General features: G+C 36.8%; 1 protein-coding gene across 3 annotated transcripts in view; it reads right to left on the bottom strand.

Annotated features, from left to right (window-relative positions):
- The window catches only part of WASHC4 (WASH complex subunit 4), a 54484-nt gene extending 42704 nt beyond the window's left edge, over positions 1–11780 (bottom strand). For 2 of the 3 annotated variants that reach the window (XM_079142891.1, XM_079142892.1), the window contains exons 1-7: positions 11641–11780; positions 8464–8603; positions 5590–5643; positions 5431–5496; positions 4653–4698; positions 3946–4013; positions 876–958 (exon numbers count right to left, since the gene is read on the bottom strand). In XM_079142891.1, the coding sequence (XP_078999017.1) occupies positions 876–958; positions 3946–4013; positions 4653–4698; positions 5431–5496; positions 5590–5643; positions 8464–8603; positions 11641–11701 (518 nt within the window). In that variant the 5' untranslated portion in view covers positions 11702–11780. Of the gene's footprint in view, positions 1–875; positions 965–3945; positions 4014–4652; positions 4699–5430; positions 5497–5589; positions 5644–8463; positions 8604–11640 lie in introns of those variants that run through there. The other variant, XM_079142893.1, reaches the window with a different exon arrangement.
- Positions 11781–13260: the final 1480 nt, after the last annotated feature.

The raw sequence follows: 13260 nt of genomic DNA, 5'->3' as shown, positions 1-13260 counted from the left end.
ATCTCACTTCCTTCCTAAATACCCAATTTATTTAACAATAGTTTATGATAGTACTTGTATGTTAAAATACATACAGATATTTTATATAACACATTTTTAAAATAAAGAGAAAATTCAAATTAATTTCCTCCTTCAGGGGCAGGGGTGGAGCTGGGGAGACACTGGAAAGGGGACCTATACTGTCACTCTCTCCTGCCACAGGAATAACTTCAGTGAAAAGCCAGAACAAAAAATGCCTGAGAAATGCATCAGAATGAGGAATACTAAATACATTCTATCCATATATGAAGAGTTAAGATACCGAGGACACATTTAGAACAATGTTTAAGTATAAAGAATTAATCAAATGGTAGATATTATTTTGTGGTAGTAAGAACAGCAAAGGCTCTAGGAAAACTTGATCATTTTTCTTAATTTAGGATAGTGGTCCCTAAACTTGGAAGATTATAGAACTACAAAATTTTTTCAGGGTAGATTCCTCAGCAACCCTTCTCAGGATTCCATGTTTTAAGAAAAAAAAGTCTCATGAGTCAGGAAACCATTAATGTAGATAAGACAGGAACAAAGAGAAAGAACACGGCACATGAATTAATTCCATAGTAGCTTTTTTCTATATGGTGAAATTTCTTCTAAGATTTTTTTTTTTTTTTCCTTTTGGTCGACATGCTCATTCAGACATAATGCGGTCATGTACTATGGTAGAAATTGTGTCCTATTAACCTATACAATATACGCATCAAGTAGCACTTAAAACATCATTAGCATTCCAAGAATGATGAATAAATAAGTGAACAAAAACTATTTCAGGTATTTAGTTTAAAAAAATTTCCTGTATCTCTAATATAAAAGCAAAAAACATATCTAAAATCCATTACTTGTTACTGATATAGAGGGCAGCCAACTGGTGGACTACATTCATCACCACTTCATAGCACCTCGTAACAAAACAAGACAGTTCCTGAAATGATAAGTTGAGTATGTGTTACAAAGTTGCCTTTTAAATGTCACCTTTTGTACTAATTTTTATGGTAAAGAATCTTTGAAAAACATTCATTTTCCAGTAAAATCTCCAGTTACCCACAAGTCCAATAACTTAAGCATTCCTCAAGCAGTCAATTAATTCATTTCCTGTATCCCAGGTTATTCCTAGTTCTGTTCCCACTGCATTTCATCCATACTTCTATTTTAAGTCTAATTGTTTTAGCTATTCATTAGCTTCTAAATGGGACTCAGTCTTTCTCTGAATATCTATTGCCTAGCATGGAAGCTAACATTTGATTACTGCTCGACAAACTTCTGTGCTATTAAATGAATAAATGAACATCTGAATAAGTCAAAGAGCTCAAAGGCTGCCAGTTTTAGAAAACAGGAGGATTTCCCTAGAAATCACTCAAATATTAAAGTACCTTTAAACATCTATAAATGGGCCTGGCACACAGCTAGTGAAATATCAATTATCCCAGGGGTATACTTGTCATTAAATAACAAATTCATGTCTACCGTATCTCAGACCTTCTGAAAATTTGTTTTTAGATGCTCTCAACTCTTTTAAACCTACAGAAACAGTGTGTATATAAAATATTTAAAATCTAATTAAATTTAAAACTATTTTAAATCTTAAGCTCTATGAGGGCAATATTTTTTGCTGGTTTTATGTGCTAGTGTATCGTCAGCACCAAGAGTAGTTGTATGGACATCATATAGTGTACTTACACAAATCAACACAGCTATAACACCAGTAGGCAATATAATGTTATGAGAACACTGTTGTAAATTCAGTCCAATGTTGACCAAAACGGTGAAATGGCACATGACTATAGATGCGATTATTTAAAAATGCAACTTTAAAAAAAAAAAAAATGTATGACACAAAAGAGTTTAAAGAATAGAAAATGATAAATCAAGAAAATGCCAACTAGAACAAAGTTAAGGCAGCAATATTACTATCAGACAAAACAGACTTTATTAGCATTAGTATAGCTAATTACCACACAGGTTGAGTATCCTTCATCTGAAATGCTTGAAACCAGAAGTGTTTCAGATTTCTGCTTTTGCTGGAATACTTGAGAATATCTGCACATACATGAGACATCCAGGGGATAGGAACCAAGTCCACACATGAAATTCATTTATGTTTCATATACACCTTATACACATAGCCTGCAGGCAACTGGATACAGTATTTTTACTAATCTAGGTTGTGGTATTTTCCACTTGTGATGTCACATCAATGCTCAAGTGGCTTCAGACTTGGGAGCATTTCAGCTTTAGTATTTTTGGACTGAAGATTCTCAACCTGTGTATGTAATATATATTTACACAATTATATATTACATAACTATTATCATAGCTTAAAGAGAGTCAACTCAATAATGAAAGATTAAATTTATCAGGAACCATTAACAATTCAAAACTTGTATGTACAGGATAAAATATCTGCAAATTAAGAAATGCAAAATTTTATAAAACTAAGGGAAGAAAGTGACACATTCACTGAAACCCCGTGAACTGTATTTTTTTAGACACTTTCCTATCCAGAAGACTTCCTGTTAGATTCCGCCAATAAGAGACTAGGAAGCAGGAAGAGGACATGCTTTCAATGTTTTTGCTATTTTTAACAAGATACCTACATAGGAGCATCTCATCCCAACAATGGCAGTTTGCATCAGGGTCCAGCTTCTTTCAGCACTTCAAATATAACCTCATACCTCTCTCAAGGTACCAGCACAGGTAGGGCCACATCCTCAAGAGTATGAGCACCAATTCCACATGGTTACTTCAAGCTCCTAAACTCTAGAAAACCCAACTTTTCCCTTTTGTTCCCTGGATGTAGAGGTAATATGTGCTTCCTTTGGATTACCTCTTTTGTTCTTTCAGCCCTCTAATTCCTGTGTAACCCAGTCTTTATATTAAATCCCCTCTTTAAAAAAATTATTATTATGATGTATATTTAAGGTATACAACATGATGTGGAATCTATATAAATAGTAGAATGGTTATCATAGTGGAGCAAATTAACATGTCCATCATCTCACATACTAATGTGTTTTTTGACAAATGCAGCTAAAATCTACTCATTTAGAACAAATTCCATATATAATTTTATTGCTTATTGTCCCCAGGTAGTACATTAGATTTCTAGACTTTTTGCTACGTATCTGCCATTTTGTAACCTCTGACCTACATCTTTTGAAGTACCTTCTGTGATTTGTTTTCTAGACAGGACCGTGAATAACACATACCCTATTACCAACAAAATGCTTTCAATTAGGTCAAGTAGACAATCCCCAAAAAAGTTATAAAGATATAAAAGATTTGAATCATATATTAGCATGCCCAATTTGATAAAACCTATCAAATCTTATATCCAACAATCTGAAGGGAGGTGGAAATATGGGTATTTTTCTCTTTAGTTCCAATTTTTTTTTCTTTTTTTTTTTTTACTTTGTGCATTATTGTATGCTCTCCCACTGGAGTAACAAGGGAACAGAAATTGTTTTAAGCTTTTGATATAATCAAGCCAAAAGATATGAAATCATTAAAACTTTAGTGATGTAAAGCATATCTAAATTGAAATATCCCATTAGAAGCAAAAAGCGCTGCTGTTTTTAACAATCTCATCACTCCTCATCCAACAGCTTAAGCCTCACCATTTATAACTTTTCCAGATGTAATTTATCTTCTTCCACAAGGTACAAAGTTGAAGTTACTTTAGAAGGCATAATGATAAATCATCCATAAATAAAATTATGCAAATAAACTGATTTTGATACCTCCTTCCTTTAAAAGTGCTTCGAAATCTTTTAGAAGTTCTCTCTTAAACTACAATCTAATGCTTACTAAGTGTTTCACATAGTACATATCCTTAGCATGTGAATGTTTCAGAACGTTCTAAATTTCTTTTAAAAGAAGAAGCACTCCTATCCAGAAGCAAAAATCACTTACCTGTAAGAATGAGATAAATCTCCCCATCTGAATTTGGCAATCACCTTCCACCATGCTGGAATCTGTAGCTTTAAAGGGCAACATAAAAAATTATATTTCAATTTTTTCATTTGAACTCAATCAACACCAAAAAAGTAATTTTTTAAATTAGGACATCTTCTAATCCACACAGCATTTGCTTTATTTTTTTTTTCTTCATTTTTTAAATCCATGTAACACTAAAACAAAGAATTTTCACTGAAGAGAAAAATGAGACATTAGTCATATAATTAAAAGTAACCATGTGCTTCACTATTAAATGAATTCAAGAAAAATTCCCATCTACTTATAGAACTTTTTGGGAAGTGTGTTTTGTTTGATACTAGGGACTGAACCAAAGGGTGCTTTACCACAAGCTACATCCCCAGTTTTTTTTCCTTTTAATTTTGAGACAGGGTCTTGCTAAGTTGCTGAGGCTGACCTCAAATTTGTGCTCCTCCTGCCTCAGTCTCTGGTGGAGTAACAAGCATGCACTACTATGCTTTATAACTTAAGAAAACACCACAAATCAGTTTTAGAGAATGCCCTTGTTTAACCAAACAAATAAACCAACAAAAAACTGGAAAGCTTATTTTCTCACACTAACACATTATATAATCATATTCTCTTAACATTTTATTCATTTCAATCTCATTACCATATTACTATTTTGAAACTTTAAAACTTACCTCCTTCTCCATAAAACAAGAGCCCATTGTAAAACTTAGTTTCAGCCTGTTTAAAAAAATAATTTTAAAGGTTGTTTTATTTTCAAATTTCTAGGCTCTCTCATTTATGCTTAACAACAGAGGACTACAACATCATTTACAGATTTATTTTTAAATTTCAAAAGCTGGTTCTAGTTAAATTCAATTTTTCTTAAGATTCACAAATACATTACTGATACTCAATGCTTTATCCTGATTTCTATGGCCTTACCTCATCTGACCACCCTCATTGTCCCACTAATTAACTGACAGCAACCACAGTGTCAAAGAGGGAGAGGAAAAAAGAGATGACACTTAACCAAGTTCTACCAGAGTGTTCATGGCTCTTAGGTAAGAAAACACAAAACTAAATAGGTATTAAAGGTTCAAAGTTGTTGTTTTTTTTTTTTAATCAGTTATATTTATCTAGCCACTAGAAATGACAGGTAACCCCAACTTAGGAGGTATCCTGACCTGGGTTGAAACTGTTAAGATGCAAGACATCAGACAAGTCTTTTTAAGCCTCAGTTTCTTGTATTCCTCACCTATCTCCCTGAGTCATCATAAGGACTAACTGTGTTTGGCACACAGGAAGTACTCAATGATGTTACAGCTATTAGTATCTTATTATTAGTATTATTAGTATTACTGTTATTTCAAATAATTCACTTAATATATATTTATTGCATACCACACATATATAAGCACTTTTTGCCTCTGAACATTCTGGTTTTAAAGTTTTAGGATTACAAATAATTACCTCATATTTTAATTTCTTGATTTCACAACAAAGTGCAGCATAAACTGTGATGACTTTGTTTAAGACCTAGTTTCACGAGTGAAAAGAAAATAGACAGTAAATTTTAACTGATAATAAAATTATCTTTTAAAATACGTTTTAAGGTTTAGGACTTTGTACCTTGTTTTCAGTCTTTATGAGTTCCAAAAGGGAAGACTGTTCATAAGGCAAAAGCTATAGAAACAAAGGAAAAGAACATTTCTTTTTAATCTGAAAAAAAAAAAAATCCACTGAAAATTTGAAATACATAAATTGAGAATAGCTGTACTATTTAAATCTGTGTTAGACCCTGTACTCAGCACTAGCACCCAACGAATTAGTTTGTTCAAAACAATCTCAGAAGAGAAAATAAGAAAAAATAATAAGCTCAAGAAGGAAAATACACAAGCTCAAGAAGAAATGACCCAATATGACACCACTATGCTGAGAGACTCAAGCTGTGCTCTGGGACATAAGGTAGTTGATTATAAATGCAGTGCAAGAAAATGCTAGGTAAAAAGATGATACTAATCAATAAATTCTATTAATTATGAACATGGAAAAAGACAACTATCATTTTAGAATTCATTATGCAGGCATACATTTAGTAAGACATGGTCTGAGATGCAGCTTAGTGGTAGAGCGCTTGCCTAGCATGTGTGAGGCTCTGGGTTCAATCTCTAGCACCAAGAGAGAAGATAAATGCTAAGAGATTATTTCATCCTCTTACAAAATTTGAGATTTGAGACAAACACCAGTGTTTATAATGGTAACTAAGAGGCTCTTCAAGCCCAAGAGCAAGTCTTTAAAAAAAAACAATGTTTTACTGAAAAAATACAGAAACTCATTACCCTTAGAGATAATATAGGTTAACAATGGCAATTTCCTAATGGAATTCCTGTAAGTTACATACAATGATTCTGATAGTTTATGTCAAAGAACAAAAACCAGACAGCAATAAATTTAGGCGAAAGATTTTTAAAGGAAAACTATGCTTATCCAGTCAACAAGACAGAAAAGTTTAAAGTAATTTCAGTTCACAAAAAAATAAAATATTAGGCAGTTTAGAGTAGTGGATAAGGCACCAGCTCTAGAGCTAAACTGCCTTTTATTGATTTCTCATTTAATTAAATTCACTTCTTGAGTAAGCTGCTTAACTTTTCCATGCCTTCATTTTTCATTTGTAGACAAAGATATTATAGCTACATTACAGCCTTGTGGTGGGAGTTTAAAAGTCAATACTTGTCCTACGATACAGGAAAAATTGGATAAGAAATCCAATTTAAAAATGGGCAAGGGTCAGACACACAGGTGAGCACCTGTAGTCCCAGCTACTTGGGATGGGAGGCTGAGATAGGAGAAAAATGAGCCCAAGAATTTGAGGCCAGCTTGGACAACAAAGCAAGACTCTGCTACCTCCTTCCACATCCAAAAAAGAAAGGGTTGAGGATCTGCACAGACATTTCTCCAAAGATATACAATTGGCCAATAGCACAGGGAAAAAATGCTCAACATCATTAGCCGTAGGAGAAATTCAAGTCAAAACCACAATACAGAGCTGGGGATGTGGCTTACTGGTAGAACGCTCGCCTGGCATGTGTGAGGCGCTGGGTTAGATCCTCAGCACCAAATAAAAAATAAAAGTACCTTGTCCACCTACAACTAAAACAAAATATTTTTTAATTTTTTTTTTAAATCACAATAAGATACCACTTCACTCTCAATAGTATGGCTATAATAATAGAAAAAAGATAATAGCAAGTATTGACAATGATATGGAGAAACTGGAACCCTCATATATTGCTGGGAGGAATGTAAAACAGTGTGGTCACATTAGGAAAAAGTCTAACAAATCCTTAGAAAGTTAAATATAGATACCATTTGACCCAGCAATTGCACTGAGGTTTATATATTCAAGAGATATGAAAACATGTCTACACAAAAACTTGAACACAAATGTTCACAGCAGCATTATTTTGAAAATCTGTTCCAAAGGGGAAAACCCTGAATATCTATTAACTGATGAATAGATAAATATGCTGTATTTGCATTTCATACAAAGGGCTATTATTCAGCAATAAAAAGAAATAAAGTATGGACATGCTCATAAGCCTTGAAAACATGGTAAGCGAAAGAAGTCAGACACAAAGGACCACATATTGTATGTTTCCATTTATATGAAATGTCCAAAAGAGACAAATCCATAAAGAAATAAAGTAAACTGATTAGGGGTAACCTAGGGCTAGTAGATACTGGTGTAGCACAGCAGGAGCAGGGGTGTCTAATAGGTACATTGATAATGGTGATGTTGCACAATTCTGTAAATATACAAGAAAAAATTCACTGAATTATACAATTTAATGGGTGAATTTTATGATATGCAAATTACATCTCAAGAAAGCTATCATTAACAAAAAGGCAACATGTGACTTAGAACAGTATGCAGTACATAAGTGCCCAATGAATATCAGCTATTATGTGGAAACAAACCAGTTTTAAAGACAGAACAAGATAGAGTGATCTCAAATGTAACAGAGTAACATATACACTAAAGAATTATTCCTATATCAATATCTCCAATAACACACAAAGAAACTTTTTGAAAATGATGGAAATATTCTGTATCTTGATTCAGAAACAAGTTACATGGGCATAGGTGTTGGCAAAGTTCATTGAACGGTATCCTTAAAAATCAGTGCTCTTCACTGTATGTAAAAGAACCCCAATAAGAACAAACAATCGAAGCCTAAATAGTCTATACAGCACTCTACTTTTTTAGTGATGAAAAACAATGACTAAGTCCGAAAGTTGGAGTTTGTGCCACTCTTTGACATCAAGTATCATTCTTTCAAAAAACATTTAAAAATACCTATCTAACTTAGAGAAAAGTTAACAAATTTCTCCAATTTCTTTTTACTCTTAAAGATTTCAAATAAAATATATTTTCTAGTTTTCTAGTATTTAAGATATACTATGTCCTGAAAATATATACATAATAATCAAACCAAATCAAACCTTTAATGCTATAGGATCAAGATTGAAATCCCAAACATCTCCAATTGAATCATCCAGTGCATCCTCGATTCTTCTCAATTGAGATGTATACTCCTCAAGAAATTTTCCATAATTCTTAAGTTGGACTTCAGCATGAATTTCTAAATTTAATTTTAAAACAGTATGTTATAACCACAAGTAATGAATTACAGAACACTTACTTCAAATAACCTCAGAAGTAACAGCAAAGCATTGTTAATTATTACTTTAGAATGTCTGGATTTCTTGAAAATAAAGTTTCAAAGTTAAACAGTAATTCAGTCTTCAACTTTCTCCAAATACATAAAACAATTTTAAAAGCAGTGACCCATTTACCCAGAACTTCTAAACAATCTGAAAAATGCCTCTGACAACTCAATGTCTTGATTCTGTTTCAGTCAGAAACAACTCTCCTTAAAAATGTAAATATTCACAATTTGGCCTAAAGCAGGTACAAAGGGGATATGGCTCAGTGGTAGAGGGCTGGCCTAGCCAAGGACCTGGGTTCAATTCCCAGCACCACAAAAATAAACAAGCGGTTGGCTGGCTGGTAACTAGAGCCAGGGACGGCATACCTGTAAACCCAGTAGCTCGGGAGGCTGAGGCAGGAGGATCACAAGTTAAAAGCCAGTCCCAACAACTTAGCAAGACCCTGTCTCAAAATAAAAAATAAAAAGGACTAGGGATGTGGCTCAGTGGTTAAGTACTCCTGGGTTCAATCCAAGTACCAAACCAAAAAAAAAAAAAAAAAAAAAAATTCTTTTTACAGAAGCAATATTTTTAAATGATAATTTAAAGAATATTTTTCTCATAATGCCTAAAGATTTACCATGTTTTATAATTTGTTACGTTATTTAACTATCAAATCAAGTTGGGAAAGCCAGTAAAGCCAGTACAAAATATCATGCTGGTATTTACAGAATTTACACAACACTGGAGTCACTGGACTAAACAGGATTTAAAAAATGCCTATTCATCAAAATTAATGAAAGTAACTATTTCATTCTATACATAAGAATTCATTACTTATTCCCAAAGGCAGCAAATTTAAGTTTCTTTTATTGATGTGTATAATTTTATTCAACCTTTGTTTCCTAAAAAAAGAAAAATTTTCTTTTCAAATATATAACTCAGTTGGCAGAGTGCTTGCCTTGCATGCACAAGGCTCTTGGTTCAAATTTCAGCACACACACACACACACACACACACAAATTAGCAATAATTTGTAGGGACTGTAGCTCAGTGGTAGAATGCTTGCCTAGTACATGTGAGGCACTGAGTTTGGACCCCAGCACCACATAAAAATAAATAAATGAAGATACTGTGTTTATCTACAAAAATAAAAAAAAATTAAATTAGCACTCTGAAGCAACTCTGAGATAAAGTGTGTTCTGACTCATGCTGTATTAAAGATTTACCTTTCTATTCTCCCTTAGTTTGCAACTCATGATCTGAATCAGGAGAATCAATTTAACTCAGTAATGTTTCTATCTCATCATAGCATTAATCTTGCTGGTTTTAGAAAACATTTAGTCTAGACATGATTCCCAGTCCAAAATTCAATGAGAACTGGCACAGGTAAGTTTTCTCCTTCCTACAGCTAACATAAAAACTATGTACATAAGTGCACAGGACCCCAAACTGACATCTTATTCTCAAGTTATATAGGAAAGAATCAAGCTCCATTTGACCCGGCAAATGAATTTCTAAAGACAGTGCTAGAAAAACACACCAATAAATCACTCCTTTACTTTGGGACTTCATGAGGCAGAAAGGTACAAAAAACCCATAACAACAATGAGGTTCCTTACCAATAATGAATAGTAGAAAAATCGGTAAAAGTACACAGATTTGATCTAAGAATCACATACTCATACTCATTCTACAGAATTCTAAACCCCTGTAACAGTCATCCTTCTGTGTCTTATCTTTGTACCCCTAACACCAACTGGAGTGTAGAACATGTCTGTTGAGTGAATCAGATTATTCCACTTCACGTTGGAATCATTTCAAAACTCAATAACATATCTTCATTCTATATTTTTTTGAAGATACTAAAATAGGAAACCTTTGTCCACAAAACACCATACATGACAACCCACTTCTCAGTTTATAGCAATAAGCACCAAAGACTTGGCACAAAAAATTATTCAAGGTTTTTGTCAATACCTCCAAGATTATTTTATGCTGCATATGAGTAAATGTCTTAAAGTTTTGTGAAAAACTGCAAACAATGCTGGATGTAGTTTACCCATCTTTCAGAACTGAATAATCTCAAATTCACAGAAGTTTGTTTTTCCTTGTAAAATCAGACAAAATTCAACTATAATTTTTAAAAATGATTTTCCAGTTTTGGGGCGAACTGCGTTAAAAAAATCCAAACCGCATGCCCCAATATTTCTTATGCAGATAATATCAGCAAAGATAAACAGATTGTCAACTTGCATTAATCTCAAGTAATTTCACCAAGATAATTAGTTTGGGCTCTACGTTTTGCCAAAAGAAACTGTTAGGCTTTCCTTTTTTGTTTATTGAATTCTAAGTTTAAAAATCAGCCGATTCGATTTTATGAAGCAACATTTGAAGCTCTGTTGTAATTTTTGAAAGCTTTTATAGCTGCAATGGAAGACTGGCCATCCCTGAAAAAAATACGAGTTAACATCAAGGACCTGGAAGGGGGTAAAATTATATTCGCGTTATTTTCCGCCGCGTGAAGAGCTGTTTTCTCCTCATCTTCTACGGCTCTAAGTACGTGAACCCAAACTTCCAAAAGTTGGTTTGAGGAAAAGACGAAAAACAGGAAACCGAAACAGGAACCCAGGCAGGAGCCTCTGCTCGAAGTGCACGCTCCGCGAACCCGACGAGGTCCCCGCCAGGCCGGCCGGGGGCCTCCTGGGCGCGCCCGCCCGCGGCCCCGGCCGCTGAGCCCACCGCCGCCAGCCCGCGCACGCCGAGCCCGGCTGGCCGACCCGCCGTCCGGGGCCCCGACCCGGACAGTCACGTCCGAGGGCGCGTCCCTCTGGCACCCCGGGGTGGCCAGGGTACGGGACCCGACGGCTGCACGGTGCCCCTACGCAGAGCCCTCCCGCAGGAGCGCCGCCAGGGCTGCGGCGGGCCGCAGAGTGGCCGCCCGCAGCCCGCGCCCAGACGCTGCCTTACTCTGTGAGCCGTCGTCAACGCGGTCAAACTCCCAGTCAGGGGACAGAGTCTCCACCGCCATCACCCCGACGCCTCCCACAGACACAGCCCCAACCAGCCCGGGCGGCGAAGCCGGCCTCGCCCCAGCGGCTGTCACGGCACGTGACTTCCGGTCTCGGCCCCGCCCCCGCGCGCGAGGGCCAGCCAGGCTCGCGGCCCCTGCGGCCGCGGGGGCCGCTGGGAAAGCGAGTCCTCCGCCGCGGACGGACGCGGTCGCCATGGCGGCGGCGGCGGCTGCTCCGCGGGCTTCGTGGGTCCTGGAGGGGGCCTTGCCACCCTAGCTCCCCGTCCCCGCACCCTTCGCCCTGCTGTCTCACGGCTGTTTTTAACACCTGGGGGGTTGCTGCTCAGTCTAACCTAGAGAGGGCCGAAGGGAAGGCGGGGTGCTCCCCAGGAAGGCGTGGTCCCGGGGAGGGACGCGGCCCCGCCGCCGCTCCAAGAAGCGCAGATGTCCAGCGCCTTTCCTGTGGCCGCCTGTGGAGTTCCTGCGCTGCCCCGCACGTCAGAAACCTCTGTGGGAGAGGAGGAATTGCCTTACGATTGCCCTGACGGGCATCTCCCTACTTACCTGCCACTTACTCGCTCTCCTGCCGGTGCTTTTAAGAACGCGGTGCAGGCTCTGCCCCGAATAGGGATTTGTGTTACCCCCAGTTTCTATGTTTATCCAGATATTTGCTCTTGATGGTTTACTGCATCCTGGTTTGAATAGGAACCGATCTAAAAGTCCCTCAGAAGGGAATAATAACAGAAAACTTGATATAGCCGCTCTATGAGTTACTAAAGAGCTATTAAAAGAAATGAAGTAGATCCGTAATGGTAAGAAAAACCAACAGGAGGCAGGTGCAAAATAATGCATATTTATGGTTGCATTTGTATTTTTTAAGTTATGTAAACATGCATCTGTGTTTGCAAATTCATGGGAGGAGAAACACACTGAAGAGGAGAGCGGCTCCGAAAAAGTACGTGTTGGTGAGTAGAAAGTTTTAGAGTTTTGTTGTGTCTATCTTTACAAAGGAGAATTTATTAAGGGTTTTTTTTTTTTTACGTAACGTTGTAAAGTACCAAAAATAAAGAATCAATGTCCAGTGCTCTTCTCCCCTGCACCGCCTTGCTGGTCATTGAATTCAGGGGCACCCTATCACTGAGCTACATCCCCAGTTCTTTTTATTTTTTATTTTGAGACGGGGTCTTACTGAGTTAACCCAGGCTGGCCTTAAACTTAACCATCTTCCTGTCCCAGCTTTACAGGTAACTGGAGTTGCAGCCATGCACCACAGCACCTAGCTGGAATATTCTCTTAAAGAGCTTGTCCTGGACATTATTGTTTGGATATGGTTTGAGCGCAGGCCTCCAAGTTTTCATGTGTTGAAGTTGGCTCTCCATCCTGAGGTATTAAGAAGGTGGAAATGTGTGGCTGGGGGTGTAGCTCAGTGGTACAGTCAGCAGGAGGTCCTGGGTTCTATCCCCAGCACCATGGAGATATCAAGGTAAAAATTTATCCAACTATAGTATTAAAGGGTAGTCTTTGAGAGATGATTAAAAATATAAGGTTATTAGACTGAAGTTTCCATGATTGAATCC

Source organism: Sciurus vulgaris (assembly GCF_902686455.1).
Source record: "Sciurus vulgaris genome assembly, chromosome: 5".
Taxonomy (NCBI): Eukaryota; Metazoa; Chordata; class Mammalia; order Rodentia; family Sciuridae; genus Sciurus; species Sciurus vulgaris.
The sequence above is the reverse complement of the archived record's forward strand: the minus strand, read 5'-3'. Positions and strand labels throughout refer to the sequence as shown.